Below are 13,977 nucleotides of genomic sequence, written 5' to 3' on the forward strand. Positions count from 1 at the left end.
TAATAAGGAAGATATGATGAAAGCTACACAAGAATAATTTAAAATTTATTGTTTAGCTAAATATATTATATTTTTTGCATAATAGTCATTCATTATCTTTTATAAAATCAATTGAAATAAAATGAAAATGTTGTAGCAAAGAAAATTAAAAAAAAAAAAAAAAAAATTATTCATAGCGAGAAGAGAAAACATCATCTTATCTTCTCAGATGAAAACCTGAAAATTTGAATTAAGCAAATTTTGTTATGTCTAGAAGTTGAAATTTGTGTTTAAAATCAGTTCAGAGTTCAAATTAAATTCGCCAGTTGATTTTTCGGAAAATTTGAAGTCGAATTTATTCCTTTTCTTTTTCAATATACATAATTTCATTGAGAAAAGGTATTTCGAGGAAATAAGCAGGAAAATAAAAACTGATTGCAAATAATGATTCATTTTATTATTTACTTCTTTTATCAAAAAATATTGAAGAATAAAACACATTTTATTCATTTAGAACTTTTAGTTATTTCTTCATAAGAGATACTTGAAAATCAGAAGAAATCTTAGAAATGCATAATTTTCAGGTTTAGATTCTAAATCTTAATTTTTGCTAAGTTAAATTTAAATTTTAGATGCTAAGTCATTCACCCATATGATAGAACTGATATGCTGAATTAAATAAAATTGAATTTTTAAAGATGTACCAACTTCGAGATGTACCGGTTCTTTTCAAGGTAAACTTGCTAGCCAGTTAAGGTAACGTATGGGACACTTGCAATATTAGCCTAGGAGCCAGATTCTCATTCAATGGATAGATCAGGTCATGAAATGCAGATACAAGTACAAGTATAGGCTTTTTAACTACAGTAATGATGACAGACACATACACACACATACATACATACACAAATACTTTAAGAGCTGAAACTACTTTGCACTAGATTTGCCCTCTCACAAATCTTCGTTACCAGTCGAAATGTCTTTTTCTGGTCAATTTCTCTGGAAAGAATTTTTTGAGTGCAATCAATCTAATTGAACGATAATGTTACAATGCCAGAATGGTAGAGAATAAAAAGTTTGAAATTTGACTCAAAAATGAGTTTGAAAACTCACTGTCAGAAATCTTCTGGGACATAGCTGAATTCGAATGCATCAAAGAAAATAACTTTTAATGCAAATTTAGACTCAAATATGACGAACAATTAGATAGCACAGACTTATAGTTTAGTTCAATTCAAATTAGACTGCCACATATACAATCTAGGCCAGAATGTTGAACATAGCTATTAGTAAGAGTAATGATTGGAACTTTGCCACAACAGTAACACTTCATAAATATTTATATGAGTCAGCAAAATAATGCTCTGTTTTTGAATCAACTTACCCAGAAAAAAAAAAAAAAGAGTGGTAGCATGATGATAAAATGTTGATCCACTTTTGCACTGATTATCAAGTGGAGAAATTTTCACCGATCACAACGATGTTAATAAACAGAAGTATCATTTCACTTATAACAAATGTTTCAAACAAAAAAACTTATCACTTTTCATGCAGTCTACGTCTAAAGCTAAGGAGTTATATTTTGAAACTGAAAACGATAGCCTGATTTCTTGAAATGAATTTTCATTCCAAAGTTATCAATATTCAAAAAAATCCTAGTATATATAAAGGAGGAAGAACAAGTGGCACTTATAGAAAAGTTACTCGCATAAATTCTGAGAGACAGATATAACTTTCTGCTTATTAAAACTGAGCATGGTCCAACCTAGCAGAACTAATCTCAAGAAATAACTGATTCAATAATACTTAGAGGAGAAAAAAGAAAATTAATCTACGAGAAAAAAAAAAAAAAAAAAGGAAGTTTAACATACAAACAGCCTACATTCCACTTTAAAATGATTGTGAAAATGATGCATTAATTAAGATCTATTATTTTGAAAATTACCTCAATCGATGAATTCAGTAAGGAAATTCAAGACCTGCACTGATAATTATTATCATGAGAGCTTAAAAAACAATTTTATAAAAATTAAAAGATTTTCGAACCCAGAATCTTAACATGTACATACTTGGATGAAACAACAAGCTATACACCCAAATTAATGTGATAATTCGGATAGATTTCAGAAAATTTAAAAATAAATTCAAATCCCGTATAGAAAAGTGAAAAAAAAAAAAAAGAAATGAAACAATTCGACAAATTCAATCTACATCTTAAAGAAAGACAAACAAAATACAAGCATAAATTGTAATCAGAGCACCATCGATTTTATAGTGAAATAAGAAAAGGAAGTTCTGCGATCTTTGATATCTCACCATTAGTAAACAAGAAACCATCTTCCAACAAGATGCACTATCGATACATTACATAAACCTTCCATTTTTTTTTTTCTTTGTTACTAATGATAAATTTTCTGCTATGAAACAAAAAATCATTCTTCTCTAAGTTGTAGCAAAAAAATAAAAGGTTGAATTCTGAAAATTTGAAGGACTTCAGACCTTCTGAGAAAATGAAGCAAAATAGATCTTGTTTATAGTAGTAAGAAACATAAATCATTTAAATCATCCAGTTATACTTTCCCATCGCAAAATACAGGTCTTATTTCATATTAAAGGAAAAAGAAAGTGGAACATTTTTTTTTGCATTAATTAGAAATCGATAAGGACGGACTAGTATTTCGTTGCAGAAATAATGAAATTAATAGATGTTCATCTAAATTAACATTTCACTATGATTATGTTCTGCCGTATGAACAAGGATAGAGCACAGAACGGCGGAGTTGACACTAGAAAAAAAAAAAAAGTAGAAGTACTATAAGCTAAATACGTCCTCCTATACAAATATATATATATATATATATATATATATTCAAAAATAGCTCGGGAAAATTATTTAACTAATAAATTAATTGAATAGAATCAATTAAACAAAAGACAAATAGAATAAATAGTTCACCATTCTTTAAACTAAAAAATTAGCACAATGAAGAAATGAACAATATTTTATGGCAAAAGGATGATAATGAATGTACAATAAACAAAACAACAATTGTCTAATCGAAAAGTTTCGTTATTCGGCTTTTTGCTTCCTTCAAACGATTAGTTTTTACGCTAGCATTACTTTTTGAGTCTGATGATGTAGGGAAAGCACCAAGCACATGCACTTGCTTTCCATTTGTTCGTACAAAGCTAGACAATTGTGGTCCAAAATCATAAGTACTCTCAGTGGATAGCTGAGAAATATCCTAGAAAAGAGAATAATGGAAACAATTCATTTCTTTCAAATTAGTAATAAACAACATTATTTACGACATCATCTTTACTTAAACAGTAAACAACATCTGAAATGAAACAAGGCAGCGTCATGGATAATGCAAATCTATGTATTTACACTAATTTTCCTCATAATTAATTCCTACATCCGTAATACTATATTGCACTTTTTCACTTCGTTTTCACTTTACACAAACCAATTAATTTATATCGGTATGTGGATTAAGATTAATGGCTCAGTAGATCATAGATAAAGTTTATCCGAAAATTGATCATAATAAAAGCAAATAAAGAAATTTTGAAGCGATGAATCGGTCAATTTTCCTAATTCAAAGAAATGTAGAAATTAGCCATACCGAGAATGAGAAAAATATAATGCTTTTAATTAAAAAATGTTTTTAATGCTATTATCCTGTTCCTTATGTTCCACATCTCTTTTTTCTTCATTCTTGAATTTTCTGCATTGAAAGTTTATTTTTTCCAACAGTTCCACTCATCCTCATGAAATGTCTTCTACATCATTACAACATACAGTATGAGATATCATCTCAAGCTGTATAATTTTTTAAAGTAAACAACAGCAGTAACAATATTATACAACTAAAAACTTTTTTTTTTTTGTTTCATTAAGAAAAACAAACCACTCACCGAATCTGATCGTTTATGCCGACAACTATATACAGATATAATTGGATACGGCAAGAACCCAATCATTTTGGGAAATACTGTAAACGATATTTGTCCTAGACCACTTTCTTTAACATGTACTACTGCAAGATGAAATAAATATAGATGAAAAATAGTAGAAAGACAAAAAGTTATCTGAAGAATTCTCAGTCCTTTTTAGATCTAAAAATCAATGATTTCGAAATTTCAATAGGGATTAATAAACATCATTTCAAAAAGACAAAGTAAATAAGAGCAGATGTTACAAAAAGTACTCCATCAAAGCTTAACATTAGGAAGAATGTTAAGAAAAATAAAGTTTCGAAAATCTGAAAAAAAAAAAAAAAAAACGGATGGACAGTTTCTTGTTGTAAAAATTCCACTGACAAAATAGGAAAATCGACCGAGAAAACTAAAGTTTGAAATGTACAGAAATTTCAAATCCAACCTTAAAATTTGGACCTTAATAGTGAATTAATTTAAAAAAAAGTGGAAAAATGCACACTTACATTTATGTTTCTGACTTATGGTCCAAAAACATGGATCAGCGTCAATACCGACAACTACTGTTTCTACACGATTTGTTAAACTTCGCAGTGAAACAATCATATCACATGCATCATCAACACGACAAAGAATTGCACCAGGTTGTGATGAAAGCAATTGTGCACAAAGTTCATAATCTGGCTAAAAACATAGTTTATCAAGTTTCAAGATTCTAAGAACTCGAATAATCCAATTCAAACCTTTTTTTCTAAATTAAATTTCAACAATTTTCGGGAAAAAAAATCCTAATACTTATCTACAGAGCAAGACACAGCTGCGTAATAACAGATTTCTGGAAAGAAAAACAAATGTCATAATGTAAAGTTAACATTTTCTCACTCTTTTCTCTTGAACTATGTTTTGCGTTCTTAATATAACAGTTTTAAATAATAATATACCAGATTAGAAGGATTTCAGGTTTTAAAGAATGCTTGAATTTTTAAGTAAAACCATGAAATTTTAAAGATGCAAAGATAACTAGCCGTTTTGCATTGTACAGGGAATTCATCAAACAATGTATATTCGCGATCATAAATTAATTCTTCCTCATTAGTATGCTCGTCTAATGATTTCACTCGATATGTAAACCGTAATTCATAATGCTCAACCTCATCCGTTTTTCCTTTATTTGATGGTAGAATCCAGACTAGACGGTATTTACATCCTGGTTGTATGTGCTATAAAAGAAATAAATATTTTTCATGCTGAAATATGTCAGTCAGCGCCAAAATTCAAAAAAAAAAAAAATCAAGATCCAAAATTCAAACACATCAATATTCTTAACCCATTAAAAAAAAAGAATTACAAAACTCATATTTTCTATGTAAATAACCATATCTAACAAAAAACATTTATATATAAATATATTAGTAATAATAAAAGTAGTAACGATAATTTTGCAGATGGTTTAGCAATTTGGTTAAGGATAAAAGACTAAATGTAAAAAATTAGAAATAAATTAAAAAAGTATGAAGTAATAAGAAATATCAAGCAATTACTGAAGTTCTGAAATGTGCACAAAAAATTCCGACTAACTGTAAGGTTAGGATTTAGCAATTTCGCTGGAATTTGCAGTGAATCGTTACTTATCCTGCTCAGTATAGCATCTTGAGGCATAATCAACCATTCGTCAATGTTTCGCAAAAGTGCTAATTCGAAAAGAACTCTGAAAAGTCCAGTAACATTTTAATGTTAATTTAGAAAATGTCCACAGAAAAAGCGAAACAGCATAACTCAATCAAATTTAAAATTGCAGTTTAAAATTTTTGATAAAAGAGACAGAAGAACTTAACCTTTCTTCCAGTAAAGAAGTATCACTATCAATATTCATAAACGAAATAAAATTAACCGTAAAACTCCACTCTTCATCCATCCATTTTACCAAAATCTGAATTCGAACTCATTCCGAATATTTCCATAAAAAATATTCCTACGATAAATTAGCTTATTTCGATGATAGTATTATTACTGATACCTCGGTAAAAAATATGCTGTTTTGACCAGAGTATTTTCAAGTGGAAAACCCATTCATGACACCGTAAAACCATGAAGAAACACCTGTGCAACAGACGTCGGTAGCCCACTTTTCACATTTTCTTCACTGTTTGAAAGATTGCGAAGGATTTTATACAAATGAACAGTGATAGTTTTATTATTTCCAGGAAGTATACGATCTAATGAGTAATTGCAGATTTCAGACCATTTCGATTTGGATACATCCTGGAAAATGAAAAATGAAATTGGCATAAGTGAACTTCGGATAAGTAAGTTATGAATTCCTCCTTCCACAATAATAAATGGCATTGCAAATAAGAACGGAAAGCACAAACTTGAAATTTTATAGAGACAAAAAATTTTATAGAGACAAAAAATAATAGAAAATATGGAAAAAAGAAAATATGAAATGTAAAAAAAGAAATGATATTTATTAATCGTAGCATTTCCTTATGACAATGAAAATATGGTATCCCCAAAGTAACATTTTAAAAAGAGCTTACTAACACAGTGGTTAATCCATTTGCAGCAATAAAATTTATTTTCTGGCAGGAAAGTTAAATGAGGTTGATGTGAATTCAAACAAAAAATGCTTGGAAAAACAAAATTTGAAACTTTAAAAGTGTCAAAAAAAAAATCCTACCCAAAATTCTAAATCACTCCCAGCAGAACAAGTTATTTGCAGCACTGAGTTTTCATCAGTTATCAATTTTCCAGTACCATAAGAAATCTCAAATTCGACATGCTGTGCCACACCGGCTAACAATATACCATCATCTATAACATTAAATTTAAAATGATAAATACATTTCTCATAACTGAACCGACATTATCTATCCATTTCAAAGCAAAACAAACAGTCATCACATTCTACTTATATATTTTAAAATGGTAACTCTTGAACTATATTCATTTCGACATTATCAATTTAATTAAAACATTTCTGTGTTCGAAAACCTACCGTCATGGCGCATTACTGAAGCTTATTGTTCGTTTTATCATTTTGAAAAAAAAAAAAAAAAAATACAGCTAATAAATTGTGATAAAAACCAAGAAATTTGGAGTCTCTATAAAAATCGAAAAATATGGTGATAAATGAGAAAAGAAAAATTAGTTAAATCTCGAATAAAACATATAGTAAGCTAGAAAATTTACTTGGTGGTGGCTTCAGTTTCAGAGAAACTGGTTTATGATGGACAAAACATATTGGTAACCGAGCTAAATCTTCTTCGATTTCTGACACATCTAACCAGTTGCAGCGTAATAACAATGAATGACCAATTTCTAGCTCGAAGTAATCAAAGATATACGTTCCATTGCTTTCCGATGCCTGCTTGAAAACAGCATTATAACAAATGAATTCAGCACTATATAAAATTTCAAAAGATTCTCATCTCTAAATAAATTAGCTAAAAGTTAAAAACTGAGTTTACTTTTTTTTTTTTTCATTCGAAGCTATCTTAGGCTTTATCCATCCAAGTTCCAAAAATTTTGAAATCAAATTATCCACTGAAGGCTATGAAATATCCACTTTAACAATAACATTAATTATAATAATTAATAAAAGTTATATATAAAATCTTTTAATATTATCCAAAATGTACCTTGGCAATCAATGTTAGAATATTTTCACCAGGCCTAAGTTCATCCGTGGCAGAACTCTGGAAAATCAAGTAGTCCTCCGATTCGCTAGTCAAATTCATGCTAAATCCTAGAACGGATTCCTTTCGCAACTCAATGTCACCCTTCCAATCACATGCAAAACGACTAATACCATCTGTTTCCTGCAATTCATGAAACTCCAAAATACATTCTATATTCCAAAAGTGTGAAATGAAAGACATGCTTGAGGAATCATTTGAGAAAACTAAAGAAAAAGTTTGAACATTTGCAATGAATAGTTGAAAAATAATGATTCATATTAAAGTTTTGAATACTGGTGATAAAAAAAAGGCAGTTTGAATACACAAAATGCTCTGATCATTGGATTAATTAATATTTTAATATCTGATAAACTGTAAAATATTGCATTATTTCTATGTGCGATTGTATCACTGTATGTTCCATGGTGCTAATAAAACAATTTAAAAAAAAAATATTCATAAAAGTCTTATTCAAGAAGCAACATACACTGTACATGCATTCGAAGTGCGGTCGTCGTCCAGCAGTTCGCTTTTGCGATTCATTTTGAACAAAAGGTTTCATATAACAGTACAATTTGAAATTTTTTAATGATTTAGGGAGATAGCTGATAACTTTAGCATCAATTTTTATTGTTTCATTCGGTATCGCTATCAGAAAAGGAAACGATGAATTGTAACCAAATGAGAAAGCCTTACGTTGATTACAATTTGAGTTCAATCTGCAAAAGATTTATTTTAAAAGAGGAATTTAATATAAGGTTTAAAATTTCAGGAAAATTTTTAAAAGAAAAATCAGAACTTCATTTTTTGTAAGCAAAGTAAATGAATTTAAAATTCCCTTAAAACCATTATTTTCAATGAATCCTAGCAAAAAATGGAACCTTATCTTCGTTACACTCGGCTTTTCACTCAATTCCAAAAATTTATCACAGTATTTGATTCGTTCTTTTTCTGTCTCCGCCAATTTCATCAATATCAAATAAAAATCTACAAGCCTAAAATTCCTCATTTTCAATTATTAACTGAAAATAGAAATTTAAATTTAAAAAATGCACTGCAGCAATACTTACTCCTTAAAATGGATTCCCGGAAATTTCTCCAAATGATTTACAGTGAAGAGTAATGTATCTCTAAGCAACAACACTGTTGAGCCATCCGAAATTAAATCAGAAATAAAATTTAGTAAATATGGAAGTGCTCCTTCTGCACGATCCGATGATCTGAAATAGTAAGCAAAATAAGACTGGACAATTCTAGACTTTGGTAATGCAATCTTATAATAACGTTATCTCGATCGTTTTGATTTCATAACTTATTAAAACTATTATATATTATAACGATTTTAGAACTACATATCAGAATAAGAATTAAAACTCGCACAAAATTTTCATATATTTTTGTAATACACTACTGTTGCATCGGACTGCTGAAATTCATAATTGGATAACGAATATAAACCAAAAAATTACAACAAAAATTTCGCCAACTCCCAACCAACTGCACGTGCTTCACGCCTCCATCCAAAATGTTTTAGAAGTGCTATGGAACTTTCGTGATATTTCTGCATGTAATGCGTAAACTGTTGCTTATCGAAAAGAAGCTGCCTGAAACGAATAATCTAATATTTTAGAACACTTTTATAAGTTCAATTATACTATGAAGGAGCATTTTACAATCATTTCTAAAAATTTTGAAATCTATTCAAAGACCATATGAGAATGAAAAAGTAGAATTTTCTACTAATTATCTGAAACAAACTTAGGCAGGTAACTTTGCATAATTAATCTTAAGTAAAACATACGAACTAATCAAATCTTTATGCTTAAGACTTCAACACTGATGAATTCTGTCATAAATAAAATTTATAGACAATCAGCATGCTTGATCTTGTTCACAGACTAAATCTTTGCCTTATTTCATTAACAGCATTTGTTTTAACCGTTTCTACGCCACACTGTGTAATTCCATCTTCAAACCATTTTGCTATCTTCTTCCAGTCAACCAAATCCCATCTTTTATTCAGTTTTGACATCTGAAAAGATTTAGCATACATGAAAATATTTCATGATTTAAAAAGATTCATCCTGAAAAAACTTTTATCCCTGTACGTCCAGAAAATTCACATAAGTTTTATAAGCACAATAAAAAAAAAAATTCTTAAGGTGGACTTACTGCCTGACAAGTGGCTAATTTGAGGGAACAAGTTAAATGAGCTGCCTGTTCAACGTGTGTTATTTCAGTCAATAAAGATGTTATCTGCATTGTTTCTAAGCAAAATGAAACTATCCAACATTGTATTTCGTCGCAATCCCGTGGTATCTGAAAGAATAAATTTGACTTAAGAAAAAAATTAAAAGCAAAATAAAAATGTGCTCAAAATAAATATATGTTATTAAACAGCAAGATGTACATGTAAACAAATTATACTAATATATGACAGAAAACAAATCAAATAACAAACATGAAGATAGTATTTATTTAGTTAGTTAATTGCATATAAATAGCAAATAATTCAGCAAGAGAGTACAGTAGTCTGCTTCTTTCCAAATGAGATTTGAAAATGGGACATACAATTTGCTAACCGATACTTCAAACCCTTGCTTACATTCATCTTCTCTTTTGTGAGTAAATTCAATTTTGAAGATATTAAATACCTTGAAAACTACCATATTTTCGAATATGGCGTTTAAGCAATGCAGAGAATAACGCAATAACATAACAGCAAATTCATTTCTCAAATTCTGTGAGCTACTATCACTATTTGTTGAAACTCGTTGTAAGCGTTCCTTGTATATTTGCATCGCATTCTACAAGAAATTTTTTATTTTTGAAGTTCGCAAAATTTTTTTAAAAAAAAGTTTAATTCATCCATAATAAACTGATGTAGTTGATTTTGTTTCAACCTGATTTGATTGGTTCAGCAAATCTCAAATTAAAAAAAAAAATACTGAACCATTCTGTTCTGAAGCAAACAATGATTGATATTTCTCTCAGTAATCATAGAATATGGCACCAATATTGTACCTTTACTCTTACAAAAATAAATTCTAAGAATGTAACAGATATTACTTACCTAAGTAACAAAGCTCCCCTTAGTGATAATTTAATAAATTCTATCTTCCTCTAATCGATGGAAAGAAAGACAATAGCGTAACGAGGATTTTGTCATTACTTACTTTTTCAATTCGTTGAAATTACCTAGTTAATTTTTCCATACTAACATTCTATTTAAGACAGTAACCAATAACAACAATTTGAACATCAAAACAATGATTGAAAAAAAAAATCCAACTGGGTTTGCTGTACCAATATCTGATGTGCCAAAATGATGCAGCGTAATTCAATAATCGTAATATTATCCCGCGGTGAATCACATTTCAACATTGCAACAAAAAGTGGACAACCGGGTGACACTGAAGTCAAACATTTTGATGATGCTAACCATTTCGGTGTAGGACCTAAAAGAGACACAAAAATAAAATGAAATTTTAATACCTTGAAAAATTGCATATATAATATTCACTATTCATCAATTTTTGAATCATTCAAACTTGACGAGCAAAAATTTCAGTCTTCTTTCTCCAAATTTAACAAAATTTGGACGGTACCTTCTGATGAATGATGAAGAGCAATTAGTGATAATGTAGCATCAAGTTCATCAAATAATGCAAGTACTTGTTCAAACATGCCCAAACTCTGGTAAAGACGAGATAAGCTCATCTGGAAAGTAATAAGTTTGCCAAAATATGCATTTTTTTTTTTCGTTAGTTACAAGTTTTTCATCAATTCATTAAGATTACGTTAAGATTATGGATACGAACTCATATATGATTATAAATATTTTTGTCACTTTTTTATTAGTAATGTAATGTTACATAAAATCAGTAATTTTCTAGCTGCAATGTAAAGAAGGTACTGATTTAATCGTAAAAACAGCAACTTACTTGATCTCGACAAAACGTAATGAAATCAAAATTAGAATCGGAATATTGATTATTTCGACTGGATAAACTGCTTTCTATATTCGTTACATAAAACTCCAAAGAATTTAACAGATGTAACTGCATGCTAGTTTGTAATGGAACTATATTCGACGGATCATAAATCTCAACAATTCTGAAATTTACAAAAAACTGAGGAGAAAAATACTGCTTTGAATCAAACATTCAATAAAATTTAGAGAAAATCCTTCAAATTGTGAGGCATATTGCAAAATATTTATATTTACGAATTATTTTAATGCCAGTTATTGATTACTGACTAATTTCTGAAAATTAATCTCTAAGAAGAGACTATTTTTACCAGATTTACAATCATAAGTTAAATTCTATTCTGTTAAACGTGTCGTTTCTTTAAATTATTAATGCAAATAATCATTTAATATGTAATATATGCAAAGGTTATTTTTCGAAGACTTAATTATCCAGTAAGTAATCTGGAGTTAATGAGAAATGAACTAATGATATTCATCTGACAATAAACAAGAAGGATACAAAGCAGACATCTCCATGAGAAAGCTTAAATAAAATTTTGTGGAAATAAGATAGAAATTTAAAATCGACTGGACCTGTTTGTGAATTTCGAAAAATCACTTTTAATTCGTTCCATAAGAGCTCCACGATTCTTTTGTTCACGAGCTTTCATACTGTCGAACACAATTAACCATTCTGCACCCTCCAACCTGTTTAATGTTGCAAACCATTCGCTTATTTCATTTCTGCATTCATTTCGATATTCCGCTACTGTCTGAAATATAAATGCACGATCACTGCTTATTTTCATACTTTTTTTTTTCATATTTTCAATTTTTAGCTTCAGTAATTTGAATGAAATTTTCGGAGCACATCTTTTCAGCAATAGTAATGTTTTTGAAACTTCAAGAAAAACTAATGATGGTTTAAACTTCATATTTATAAACAAATAAGTGTAAATTATATGTGCATATGTATCATTTATAAGCAAATAAGTGTAAATTATATGTACAAATCACGCTGAAGCAAAAGATAACTCTTTTTTGCCAACGTGATAAAAAACAAAAATTAGTTCTTAAAGCTGCAATGACTATGAGTTACTCGAACATCTTTACTTAGTCATTCCATTGTGTGACCACTGAGTTATAACATCTTTAAAAACTCAGTACTTACATAAAGGAATAACTGAGTTATAAAGATCACTCATCTAAATATATCAATAAATGATTAATGGAAATAAATAAGAGCTATTTCACCAGTTAATGACATCTGTACAACACTTTCTTTTTTTGCCATAATTTAAAAACTTACACATGGATTCAGGAAGAAAAAATGAAGCAATGATGCTTCTTCCCATGTTTTTAGCTTCACTGAATTATAATTAATCAATGTATCATTTGAAAATGGAACGAATTCGAAAAATAAATGTGCATGATACGAGAGAGAGTACTGCTGAGAATTCCTGAAACTTCTTAAATTTAGTTTTCTTCTCGCCTTGAACAGGATTAAAAAATCGTACTGATTCAACATTTTTTCTAAGAACAAAAAATTGCTTTTTTATTTAAATATGATCGAAAGCAATTTATTAAAACATCAATTTCTTGATCTGCATCATTAAACCTCAAAAGAACTTTACAACTCTATAAATTTTTCCTAGCTTCGCTAAGTAATCTTCAAATCAACCAATGGTTTTTTATCCATTGGGACATTGTGCTAACCTTTTCCATAAAACGACATTTTTTTCAAAGAAATCGGATAATTTTTTGTGGCATATTTTTTGCAATACTTCATTTCCACGATCTAAAAAGAAAACAGTTATCTGCATAAACTGCATATCGCAACAGATAACTCGGATACCTACTATTATTTTCCAACTGTTTATCATTCCCTTCGAAGCATTAAATTAGAAAACAACACACAGAGAGAGAGAGTCTGTGCGTGTACGTGTACGTAGTTTGCACTCCTATAATTTGTTAATCATCAAACAAGGTAATGTGGCTGAAAACAACCAAAACCGGATTACTTACATGAAAATTTGATAGGTAATCGTTTTTTGATGTTGAATACACTTGATAAATCCATAATTTTGTTACGATATTCTCTAAAAAGTAAAAATGTCGCAGTGCATAATAATGACACATTTCAAAATTCAATTTAACCATCATTTATATTTTTTTCAATCTCTAACATTTTGGAAATTACTCAACATATCATATATTATAATTATTCCCTCATACTTCAATGATTTCTCTCAATTAAATGATACTTCGTCACAAATCAAATGATTTATCAATTCTACCGCTATTATTAATAGTTAGTTTAGATGGTTTAATAGAAATTAAATTTATCCATCATTACCTTCTCAGACATGAACCTTGACCTCTGCAATGTGACCCCTCAAACAA

At 29.1% G+C, this 13,977-nt stretch overlaps 1 protein-coding gene across 1 annotated transcript; it reads right to left on the reverse strand.

The window, feature by feature from the left end:
* Positions 1 to 3,032: 3,032 nt before the first annotated feature.
* Bma-trpp-10 (Uncharacterized protein) lies at positions 3,033 to 13,654 on the reverse strand (the record flags this gene model as incomplete). Its single annotated transcript, XM_043079611.1, has 24 exons — positions 3,033 to 3,224; positions 3,901 to 4,022; positions 4,428 to 4,605; positions 4,947 to 5,141; positions 5,500 to 5,629; positions 5,757 to 5,851; positions 6,022 to 6,183; positions 6,602 to 6,735; positions 7,114 to 7,288; positions 7,563 to 7,742; positions 8,089 to 8,320; positions 8,483 to 8,596; positions 8,672 to 8,821; positions 9,071 to 9,205; positions 9,512 to 9,633; positions 9,774 to 9,920; positions 10,256 to 10,408; positions 10,908 to 11,059; positions 11,210 to 11,321; positions 11,546 to 11,717; positions 12,169 to 12,347; positions 12,884 to 13,034; positions 13,291 to 13,372; positions 13,600 to 13,654. 24 exons carry the CDS (start codon positions 13,652 to 13,654, stop codon positions 3,033 to 3,035), a joined length of 3,519 nt encoding a protein of 1,172 aa, XP_042935545.1.
* Between the last annotated feature and the right edge of the window lie 323 nt (positions 13,655 to 13,977).

Source organism: Brugia malayi (assembly GCF_000002995.4).
Source record: "Brugia malayi strain FR3 genome assembly, contig: Bm_v4_Chr3_scaffold_001, whole genome shotgun sequence".
Taxonomy (NCBI): Eukaryota; Metazoa; Nematoda; class Chromadorea; order Rhabditida; family Onchocercidae; genus Brugia; species Brugia malayi.